We start from the raw sequence: 12,595 nt of genomic DNA, 5'->3' as shown, positions 1-12,595 counted from the left end.
GACAATATTAAGAAGAGGTGGCAAGAATACACAGAAGAACTGTACAAAAAAAGATCTTCATGACCCACAGAACCACAATGGTGTGGTCACTCACCTAGAGCCAGACATCCTGGAATGTGAAGTCAAGTGAGCCTTAGAAAGTATTACTATGAACAAAGCTAGTGGAGGTAAGGAATTCCAGCTGAGCTATTTCAAATCCTGAAAGATGATGCTGTGAAAGTGCTGCACTCAATATGCCAGCAAATTTGAAAAACTCAGCAGTGGCCACAAAACTGGAAAAGGTCAGTTTTCATTGTAATCCCAAAGAAAGCCAATGAAAAAGAATGTTCAAACTACTGCACAATTGCACTTATCTCACACACTAGCAAAGTAATGCTCAAATTTTTCCAAGTCAGGCTTCAACTGTATGTGAACTGAGAACTTCTAGATGTGCAAGCTAGATTTAGAAAAGGCAGAGGCTGTGATCCAAAAGTCTACAAGCAATAAATGCTGGAGAGGGTGTGGAGAAAAGGGAACCCTCTTACACTGTTGGTGGGAATGCAAACTAGTACAGCCACTATGGAGGACAGTGTGGAGATTCATTAAAAAACTGGAAATAGAACTGCCTTATGACCCAGCAATCCCACTGCTAGGCATGCACACTGAGGAAACCAGAATTGAAAGAGACACATGTACCCCAGCGTTCATCACAGCACTGTTTATAATAGCCAGGACATGGGAGCAACCAGATGTCCATCAGCAGATGAATGGATAAGAAAGCTGTGGTACATATACACAATGGAGTATTACTCAGCCATTAGAAAGAATACATTTGAATCAGTTCTAATGAGGTGGATGAAACTGGAGCCTATTATACAGAATGAAGCAAGCCAGAAAGAAAAACACCAAATACAGTATACTAACACATATATATGGAATTTAGAAAGATGGTAATGATAACCCTGTATGTGAGACAACAAAAGAGACACAGATGTATAGAACAGGCTTTTGGACTCTATGGGAGAGGGCGAGGGTGGGATGATTTGGGAGAATGGCATTGAAACATGTATGATATCATATATGAAGTGAATAGCCAGTCCAGGTTCGATGCATGATACTAGATGCTTGGGGCTAGTGCACTGAGACGACCCAGAGGGATGGTACAGCGAGGGAGGAGGGAGGTGGGTTCAGGATGGGGAACACGTGTATACCTGTGGCGGATTCATGTTGATGCATGGCAAAACCAATACAATATTGTAAAATAATTAACCTCCAATTAAAATAAATTTATATTTAAAAAATAAAATTAAAAAATAAAGCAAAACAAAAAGAAAAAAAAAAAAAGAAAGGGCAGAGGAACCAGCAATCAAATTGCCAACATTCCCTGGATCATAGGAAAAGCAAAAGAATTTCAGGAAAACATCTGATTCCTTGACTATGCTAAAGCCTTTGACTGTGTGGATCACAACAAACTGTGGAAAATTCTGAAAGAGATGGGAATACCGGACCACCTGACCTGCTTCCTGAGAAACCTGTGTACAGGTCAAGAAGCAACAGTTAGACTGGACATGTGGCAACAGACTGGGTCCAAGTTGGGAAAGGAGTACATCAAGGCTGTATATTGTCACCCTGCTCATTTAACTTATATGCAGATTATGTATGTAGGTGTGTGCTTTGTCACTCAGTCACGTCCGACTCTTTGTAGAGTATATCACGCAAAATACCACGCTGGATGAAGCACAAGCTGGAATCAAGATTGCCAGGAGAAATAACAATAACCTCACATATGGAGAATGACACCCCCCATGTGGCAGGAAGTGAAGAGGAGCTAAAGAACCTCTTGATAAAAGTGAAAGAGGATAGTGGAAAAACTGGCTTAAAACTCAACATTTAATGAATTAAGGTCATGTCATCTGGGCCCATCACTTCAAGGCAAATAGTTGGAGAAACAATGGAAACAGTAACAGACTTCGTTTTCTTAGGCTCCAAAATCACTGCAGAGGGTGACTGCAGCCATGAAATTAAAAGACACTTGTTTCTTGGAAGAAAAGCTATGACTAACCTAGACAGTGTGTTAAAAATCAGACATTACTTTGCCAACAAAGGTCCATATAGTCAAAGTTATGGTTTTTTCAGTAGTCATGTACGGATGTGAGAGTTGGATCATAAACAAGGCTGAGCATTGAAGAACTGATGCTTTCAAACTGCGGTTTTGTAGAAGACTCTTAAGAGTCCCTTGGACTGCAAGGAGATCAGACCAGTCTTAAAGAAAATCAACCCTGAATATTCATTGGAAGGACTGATGCTGGAGCTGTAACTCCAATACCTTGACCACTTGATGTGAAGAGCTGACTCATTGGAAAAGACCCTGACGCTGGGACAGACTAAAGTCAGGAGGAGAAGGGGATGACAGAGGATAAGATGGTTAGATAGCATCACAGACTCAATGGACATGAGTTATAGTCAACTCTGGGAGATGTTAGGCTTCCCTGGTGGCGCAGAGGTTAAAGCGTCTGCCTGCAGTGCAGGACACCTGGGTTCGATCCCTGGGTTGGGAAGTTCCCCTGGAGAAGGAAATGGCAACCCACTCCAGTACTCTTGCCTGGAGAATCCCAAGGATGGAGGAGCCTGGTGGGCTACAGTTCATGGGGTCGCAAAGAGTCGGACATGACTGAGTGACTTCACCTTCTGGGAGATGTTAGACAGGGAGTCCTGGCGTGCTGCAGTCCATGGGGTCACAAAGAGTCGGACACAACTGAGCAACTAAACAACAATAAATGAAACTTTCAGTGCCAGACACACAGAAGTGTCATTCACCATATGTGGACTTTTAAAGTCAAAGATACAAGTTTGCAGTTATAAAATAGAATCATTACTGTAAAAGGTCAGTGATATTGTGATTATGAATATAAATTACAAATGGCGATAGATTCTTTGAAGGAGGGTCTTATATGTATATGGCTTGCCTGTTTAAGCAGGACACCCCACCCAGCCCCATCAAGGTAAAAGTGGAGCTATTTGGTACATTAAACCATGATTTTGGCATTTCTTGTCTCTGCAGACTCACTGGATCCAGTGTTCCCGACCTCATCGTGAGTATGAGCAACCAGATGTGGCTGCACCTACAGTCTGATGACAGCATAGCCTCACCTGGATTTAAAGCTGTTTACCAAGGTAAGATCTGAACACACTAAAACCCCCTTTCTCACAGAGGGCCAGGGTCATTCTCTATGTTTCAGATATAAATGAGACTGATAAGTGAGAACAATGTTTAAAAACAGGTACTTATTTGCAACTTCCTTAGTTATACTTGTATTTAGAGCTCTTTTTTGCAAGCAGGAAATGTTGACTTCTTGAGAGCTTGGCTGGCCATTATGGTGGCAAAATGGAGAGTGACATTAAGAATCATGTGCAAGCGATGGAATTGTCTGTACTTATAGATCTTGGCATTTTCTCTCCTCTTGGGAGGAAGCTGCCATGATTATAACTAAGGGGAACATTTAGAACACAGTATGGATTTCAACGGCATCGGTTCGATGAAGCTTATTATATGCGTCCTCATGCACAAATGTGTGGGTTTTTTAATGGAACACAGGGAAATCTTGACAGAGTTGGGGAGAATCTACGAACAACCTTGCTTTGAGAGTTATGTATGTGCTTGCTCTGAAGAAGAGAAGGTTCCTTTGGAAGTCGGCTTCATCCCTGAGGAAGCTGGCTTCATCCCTGAGTTGGGGGATGCTGAGAGTTGCTGTAGTGAAGTAGCTACTGTGCAGGTGACCCAGAGCCCTGAGCTCTGGGTGCTGCCTGTGTAAACTCTCTCTGTTCCACCTACAGTCTCTCATCTGGATGTCCTAGGGAACACATCTGTATTTCTGTGCCTGCATCAGATCCTAGTTGGGGCACGTGGGACCTGTTTTGCGGAGCATGGACTGACTCTCCATCTGTGGTGCACCAGCTGCAGTAGTGATGTCACGCAGGTTCTAGAGCACATGGGCTTCAGTAGTTTGTGGCTCAAGGCTTAGGTACTCCGCACCATGTGGGATCTTCATTTTCCGAGCAGGCCCCTGCATTGCAAAGTGGATTCTTAACCCCTGGGCCACCAGGGAAGTCCCAGAAACATAACTTTTGTCCGGGGCATATTGATAGCTATCTTTCAAAATTTTTTTTGAATTTTGTAAAATTTCAAAATGTAAACAGAAGTAGAAAGAATAATATAATGCACCTGAGATGACCTGTATTTTCATGCTTTTGCAAGACCCTCAGATATTCACCTATTGATTCAAGTATTGGCTGGAGGTGAGGACACAGCTACCAAACTCAAGTACCCATCTATATTGTCAGCCTCACCTCAGCCCTGCTTTTTCTCAAGTGTCCTACAACATCTTCTGGGAAATCAGTGATATTTCCTTCTGTTAGACATTCACAAACAGTTCTAGATTCACAGGAATATCGTTATCCAATGACAATATCTTTAAAAACTAAATTATCTCTTCCTTGTTCCCACTGAAAACAGAAGAAAGAAAACGAAAATCCTTTCTCACTGCCACCCTTCAAAAAACAAAATCAGCAAGCTGCCTTCCAGTTTCAGGTTCTCAGAGGTTTAGTCCATGTAACTCCCTTCTCATGCACTTTGGTTCTAAAGGTGACGACGCGGCAGCCAGCCAGCCCTCAGCATGTGTCTCGGGGCATCCCGGGATCCATGGGTCGGCTCTTGATTGCTAGAAATGGTAGAGAACTGAGAGAGAGACAAATTAGAAGGGGATCCAAGACCAGAAGAGGAAGAGCGGAAATGATCCTCATGATATTCCAACCTCAAGGCATAGCTGTCAGGAAGCACGTCTGTTTGGACTGGCAAAAAGATACACACAGGAACACACAGACCATTCTACCATAGAGCCTTCCTTTCATGTTCTCTGTATCAGTAATTACATCGTTTTAACTCAAGAAATAAACATGTAAGAAGGCTCATGGGCATATTAAATTCTTCCTTTGCGTTTATGCAAAATCAAAGCAGTGATGGATGTACTGCTTGTATCTTCAGCTTAGATCCTTCGTGTATTTGACTAAAAGAAATAATGAAATGTGTCCCCAGAAATGATACGGTGACCTTACTAATATTAATAATGTGTTATAAATTATTATATAAAAGAACTCATTTATAAAACTTTATATATATGTGTGTGTATATATATACACATACATACATACATATATATATATATATATGCTGCTATTTACATACACTGTGAGTGAGTGAGTGAAAGTCACTCAGTTGTGTCCAACTCTACGCAACCCCGTGGGACTGTAGCCTACCAAGTTTCTCTGTCAATGGGATTTTCCAGGCAAGAATACTGGAGTGGGTTCCATTCCCTTCTCCAGGGGATTATTAAGTCCCAGAGATCAAACCTGGATCTCCTGCATTGCACGCAGATTCTTTGCTGTGTAACCAGCAGGGAAGCCCTTGCACATGCTGACATACTTTCAAAAACCATGACTGATTTGAAGTCGTTTTTCACTAAGTTTGAAAAGAGCCGGTTCTCATCTTGAATTCAAGTTATGGTCATGAGAAGCCTTTTCAGGATCGTTTTACACTCTCTTGAAAATACCTTGGCACTGATAGTTGATCAAAATTACCAGGAAATTGCATCTTAAACTTACAATTTTTACTGACACAGAAAAGATCTACAATTTGAAGGAAACTGCACATTATAAACCATAATCTAAGACAATGTAAGTATTCAGAATAAAACATTGTCCCACATAACTATTTAAATTTTCAAAATTTTAGATATTTTCCATAAGTTTCAAAATTCTAAGGAAGTAACAAATTTTAAAGAACTGTAATAAAGTAGAAATAGTGGTTATTTTATATGGATTATTTTACTGTTAGGGGACCCATATAAAGAAAGAATTTGTAAGTTATTTTGAGAAAAAGCTAGAAAATTGGCTTGGGGGAGATTCAGTTGTGGATATTGAAGACTTTTGCATCTGTTAGCAGTGTTGTTTCCGTATTGCTAATTATCTACATGTACATTTTCTTTGATACAGTTTTTTAAACATCTTACTGGCTCCACTGATTACAGAGTTCATTGAAATCTTTAATATGACAAATGTGTGCGTACATATGTGAAAATGAGAAATGCCAAACTGGAGAGCTGGGAGTTTGTTTTATTGCTTTTTATTTTGTGAATTTGAGCAAAGAAACAGTGTGCTCTTGTCTTCCGAATGCTGACTGTTGGGTATTCAGCAGCTGAAAAAAAGCAGCTAGTAGTTACTGCTCACCAAGCCAGTAGGGCAAGTAATTCAAAGCATTTCCCAAAGTCAAAACCATAAAGCCGGCCGGTGAGGGTGTCTTGAGCCCATCAGTGAAGGCAGCATAGCAGGGCTACACCCTTGCCATATGAGATGAAGGAGAGTGACCACACTGAAAAGTCCTGTGGCGACTAGAAGCCCCTACAGGAGTGTCCTTATCCACACACAGTGAAGATTCCACCTTGCTGGAAGCATGGCTGTGAGGGAGACGTCCTGACTCTTTTTAATGAGAAATGCTCCCAAAAGGTATTTGCGGCCTGTGCGAAGGTGAGGGCTAGAATGAACAGATGATTGCTGAAGACTTCCTGACATTTGGGGTTTTAGAGCTGACCTTTAATTGAACTTCTATGTGACTGCGTTATTTAAGAAAGTGTGCAGAGGTGGAATCCTTTCCACTGACCTGTGCTTGCTCCTGCCTCTGGTAGAATCTAAACACAACTGTCAAATACCAGACGCTCCCCAACAGCAAGTGGCTGTGAATTACTCCCAACAGTTGTAAGACATGTGCCATAAAGACTAGGATAAAGACTTGAGAGAGGAGTGTCAGTCCCAAATTGAGGATCCTTGAACATTAACGAATATAAGTGTTCTCAATTATAACTGAATATTCCTCCAGGCATCATGATTCAGTTTGATGACCATACAGCATAAGTTAGAATCACATTCAGTCCTAATTAGTACTCTGCTAGCAGCCCTGATAGCCGGTGAATAGCTACAGCCTCAGGTGTGGTAAAAAAGTGGATGGCAGTCAGTCCTCATGAGAGAGCCAGTCCAAGGCCACTTATTGTTTTTTGACAAAGCAATATTCCATAGTTTATAAGATAATTCAAACAGAGAGATAAGGCAAGATTTGGGGATTTTAAAAGTTGAGAGAATATCATATATCAAAAGAAAGACATCATACAGACTTAGAGAAGATTATACCAAGTGAAGTAAGCCAGATAGAGAAAGACAAATATCATATGATATCACCTATACATGGAATCTAAAAAAAGAAGATACAAATGAACTTATTTACAAAAAAAAAAAAGATTCATAGACACAGAAAACACACTTGTGGTTACCAAAGGGGAAAGGGGATAGAACAGATAAATTAGGAGTTTGGGATTAGCATGTATATATACTAGTGTATATTGACATAAAATAGATAACCAACAAGCATCTGCTATGTATATATTTATATATAGGCACATATATATAAACTATATATATATGCATAGTCAGTTTATGCTCACTATGTGTACACCTAAAGTAACATGAGATTATGTCAACTATGCTTCAATTAAAGTAGAATCAACAACTTAATTAATTTAAAGAAAAAAAAGATGTCCTTGAAACTATCATTTCCAGAGTGCTATATTAAGCTAGAAATTGGCAATAAAATAAAAACATTTTGTACAGGTGATCATCAAATATATGGTGGTGATTTAGTCACTAAGCTGTGTCTGCCTCTTGTGACCCCATGGATTGTAGCCTGCCAGGCTCCTCTGTCCATGGGATTTCCCAGGCAAGAATATTGGAGTGCGTTGCCATTTCCTTCTCCAGTCAAATACATAAATAATCACATTATTTGACTGACAATGTAGTTGTCTATCATATGATCAGAAAATATATACCAGTAATCCTTACATGTGTTTCACTTTCTAGGTTTTAACAGTACATGTAAGTAACATTTGTTGTATTAGTTCAGATGTAGGCTGTGAAGCCAGACTACCCAGGACCCTCTGTCACTCAGCTGTGTAACTTAGGGTGAGCTATTTAACCTCCTGTGTGTCAGATTCCTCTTTAAAAATAAAAAGGGGGAGAAAATAATAATGATACTAGTTTCACTGGGCTTCCCAGGTAGCTCAGTGGTAAAGAGTCCGCCCGCCAAGCAGGAGATTAGTTCTGGATCCCTGGGTCAGAAAGACTCCCTGGAGAAGAAAATGGCAACCCGCTGCAATATTCTTGCCTGGAGAATCCCATGGACAGAGGCACTGGATGGTCCACAATCCATGGAGTTGAAGTTGAACCAGACTGAGTGACTGAACACATGCGCACAACACGTGCACACACACATACACACATCTGTGTATATAAATGTGTGTATATGGAGAAAGGGAATATGCTGGGAATTAAGAGAAGTATTGGCAAAATATTTTGCAAAGTTTAAAAAGCAATAACTCTTTAGGGAGGTATTCAGGTGTCTGAGAAGGCAGTCTAAGAGAGGTGAAGTTTGTTGTTTAAAACCTTTTTGCATATGAAAATATTTAATTCAAAGTAATCAATTAAAAAACCAAAAAGGAAAAATATTGTATAAATAATTATAATACAGCTGTGCAAGCAATATTACCCATCCATTATACTATAAAACTTATTATATGTATATAATATATGACTAATTTTCAAGAAAATTTTTCAAGAAAATTAGAGATACCAAAGGAACATTTCATGCAAAGTTGGGCACAATTACAGACAGAAATGGTATGGACCTAACAGAAGCAGAAGATATTAAGAAGAGGTGGCAAGAATACACAGAAGAACTGTACAGAAAAGATCTTCATAACCCTGATAACCACGACAGTGTGGTCACTCACCTAGAGCCAGACATCCTGGAATGTGAAGTCAACTGGGCCTAAGAGAGCATCACTATGGACAAAGCTAGTGGAGGTGATGAAGTTCCAGTTGAGCTATTCCAGATCCTAAAAGATGATGCTCTGAAAGTGCTCCACTCAATATGCCAGCAAATTTGGGAAACTCAGCAGTGGCCACCAGACTGGAAAAGGTCAGTTTTTATTCCAATCCCAAGGAAAGGCAATGCCAAAGAATGCTCAAACTACCACACAATTGCACTCATCTCACACTCTAGTAAAGTAATGCTCAAAATTCTCCAAGCCAGGTTTCAACAGTACATGAACCATGAACTTCCAGATGTTCAAGCTGGTTTTAGAAAAGGCAGAGGAACCAGAGATCAAATTGCCAACATCCATTGGATCATCGAAAAGCCTTAAGAGTTTCAGAAAAAACATCTACTTCTGTTTTATTGGCTATGCCAAAGCCTTTGGCTGAATCACAACAAACTGTGGAAAATTCTTCAAGAGATAAAAATACCAGACCACCTGACCTGCCTCCTGAAAAATATGTATGCAGGTCAGGAAGCAACAGTTAGAACTGGACATGGAAACAGACTGCTTCTAAGTAGGGAAAGGAGTATCTCAAGGCTGTGTATTGTTATCCTGCTTATTTAACTTATATGCAGGGTACATCATGTGAAATGCCAGGCTGGATAAAGCACAAGCTGGGATCGAGATTGCTGGGAGAAATATCAATAACTTCAGATATGCAGATGACACCACCCTTATAGCAGAAAGTGAAGAGGAACTAAAAAGCCTCTTGATGAAAGTGAGAGAGGAGAGTGAAAAAGTTGGCTTAAAACTCAATATTCAGAAACTAAAATCATGTCATCTGGTCCCATCACTTCATGGCAAATAGATGGGGAAATAGTGAAAACAGTGAGAGACTTTATTCTGGGAGGCTCCAAAATCACTGCTGATGGTGACTGAAGCCATGAAATTAAAAGATGCTTATTCCTTGGAAGAAAAGCTATGACCAACCTAGATAGCATATTAAAAAACAGAGACTTTTCTTTGCCAACAAAAGTCCATCTAGTCAAAGCTATGGTTTTTCAACTAATGTATAGATGTGATAGCTGGACTATAAAGAAAGCTGAGCACCAAAGAATACATGCTTTCAAACTGTGGTGTTGGAGGAGACTTTTGAGAGTTCCTTGGACTTCAGGGAGATCCTACCAGTCTATCCTAAAGGAAATCAGTCCTGAATATTCATTGGAAAGACTGATGCTGAAGCTGAAACTCCATCACTTTGGCCACTTGATGCGAAGAACTGTCTCATTGCAAAAGACCCTGATGCTGGGGAAGATTGAAGGCAGGAGGAGAAGGGGCCAACAAAGGATGCGATGGTTGGATGGCATCACTGACTCGATGGACATGAGTTTGAGCAAGCTTCAGGAGTTGATGTTGGACTTGGGAGATGGGCGTGCTGCAGTCCATGGGGTCCAAAGAGTCGGACTTGACTGAGCGGCTGAACTGAACTGAATGTATAATCATTATATATTATATAATTTTGTATAATGTATACAAATATAATTCATAAATATATAAATCACACATAATTCATATATGTATGAATCATATATGTAATTCACAGTGAAAGTCACTCATTGGTGTCCAACTCTTTGAGACCCTGTGGACTATACAGTCCATGGAATTCTCCAGGCCAGAATTCTAGAGTGGATCAACGTTCCCTTCTCCAGGGAATTCACATATATGTACAGTTAATATATATGGGCTACCCTGGTGGCTGAGTTGGTAAAGAATCTGCCTGCATTGTAGGTGACCTGGATTTGATCCCTGAGTTGGGTAGATCCCCTAGAGAAGGGAATGGCTACCCACTCCAGTACTCTTTCCTGGAGAATCCCATGCACAGGGGAACCTGGAGAGCTATAGTCCATGGGGTTGCAAAGAATCAGACATGACTGAGCGACTAATGCTAATCCTAATACATACATACACACACACACAGACACACACACATATATATGTAATATATAGTGAGTAGCAGAACAATACATATGGAAAGTTAACTGGCTTAGTGCATAGTTTTTCTACTTTATATTTCAAAATTTCTATCATAAATTGCAAAGGTAAATGCTGAGTATAAATAATTTTGTAAATCAATGTTAAATTTCATTTAATAATATAGAAGAATTTTTGTTAAAATATAATAATGAAATAGAGTTTGAGATTATGTACATTTTTTTTGAGATTATGTACATTTAAAACTACATACTTTATATGCTACAGCAGATCGTTTTTATTCACTAGAAGAGAAAGAAAACAAAATCTCAGTTCAGGGGTGGGCTTCCCATGACCACAGTCTCTCCATCACTGAGGAAGGTGCATAGGCATCAAGCAAAGTATCTGCATATTTGTTCAAACAATCTTGAGTTCCCTGGGCTGGCAGCCCTGTGTTTTTATTGCTTCACTGTCTCCAGTGAAGCAGGTTAACTCTGTATCGATTTTTTGTCACAAAAATAATGTTCAGTTAGAGTTCATTACACATGTTGATGAACTGATTTCCACAAATCATGTTTTATATAATTTGCCATAACTATTTAAATTTTAGCAGGGGGTAAATGAAAGGAAATGTCCCCTGTGATGTGCTGCTGTGTGGTAAAGCAAGACCTATTTTAGGCTTGTTTCGGCTATTTTAGAATGGTTTCCGTGAAAATAGAGCTCACCGTTGCTGTTTCAGAGACAGAGCTGTGTCCCAGGCCCTGTGGACATGCTGCTGTGGGGTGAAGGTGAGTGCAGGCACTCACAGGTACCCTCGGTCTGTACCCGTAATGCCAGGGGTCTGTGATGAGTTTAACAGAAAGGAAAATGACCTAGTTCAGAGAACTGTTCCCTGCACCATTCCTGGTGAGCAGAATTGCTGCTACAAAACCAAGGGTGTAAGCGCTTCGAACACTTGTGCTGACACTTGTGATGGCTGACCCCAGAGTGCTCACACGTTCCAGCAGACATTGTTCTGGGTGTGTCCGTAGGGGTGTTTCTGGATGAGGTCAACATTTGAATTGGTAGACTGAGTAAAGCAGGCCACCCTCCCCAGCATGGATGGGCCTCATCAAATCAGTTAAAGGTCTGAATCGAAGGGCAGGCTGAAGGAAGAAAAGCTGCTCCCACTGTCCATCTATCTGTCTTTGAACTGGGACACTGGCATCTCCTGCCTTTGGACCTTGATTAGGACTGGGACTTCTATCATTGTCTCTCTTGGGTCTGGACACTTCATTTGCTATAAACATGTGAGCTGATTCCTTATAATAAATTCATTTTGATAGTAAATGGATAGATAGATATAGATTTGGAGGTGGATATGGACATAGCAATGGAGATAAAGATAGAAATAGCCTGTTGGTTCTGTTTCTCTGAAGAACCCTCATCAACGCACTGTTACTCTGCTTGAATGACTGGGCTCACTCTGACTGCTAAGACAGACCCTTTGTAGCCCCTTGTGTGAGCAATCACACATTTCAAAGGGGCTGTAGAGGTGCAATGTGTGACCACTGCAGAGAGGAGAGCCCACTGGTCCACACATAAATTTAGCCCATGACCCTGGCCTTGTAGCCTGAAGCTGATACTCAGACAAGGTCAGGCAGGATTGTGCCTGTCAGGCTAGGAGTGATGCCTAAACCCTAAAAGCAAGGTTGTTGTTGTTCAGTCAGCAAGTTGTGTCTGACTCTCTG

General features: G+C 40.6%; 1 protein-coding gene across 1 annotated transcript in view; it reads left to right on the top strand.

The window, feature by feature from the left end:
- CSMD1 (CUB and Sushi multiple domains 1) overlaps window positions 1–12,595 on the top strand; it is a 2,061,903-nt gene that overhangs the window by 1,575,992 nt on the left and 473,316 nt on the right. Inside the window, exon 12 of the mRNA XM_069573063.1 lies at window positions 3,041–3,153. Coding sequence (XP_069429164.1) covers window positions 3,041–3,153 — 113 coding nt within the window. The remainder of the gene's footprint in view (window positions 1–3,040; window positions 3,154–12,595) is intronic.

Source organism: Ovis canadensis, chromosome 26 (genome assembly GCF_042477335.2).
Source record: "Ovis canadensis isolate MfBH-ARS-UI-01 breed Bighorn chromosome 26, ARS-UI_OviCan_v2, whole genome shotgun sequence".
In the NCBI taxonomy this organism is placed as follows: domain Eukaryota; kingdom Metazoa; phylum Chordata; class Mammalia; order Artiodactyla; family Bovidae; genus Ovis; species Ovis canadensis.
This window is presented reverse-complemented; position numbering and strand designations above follow the sequence as displayed.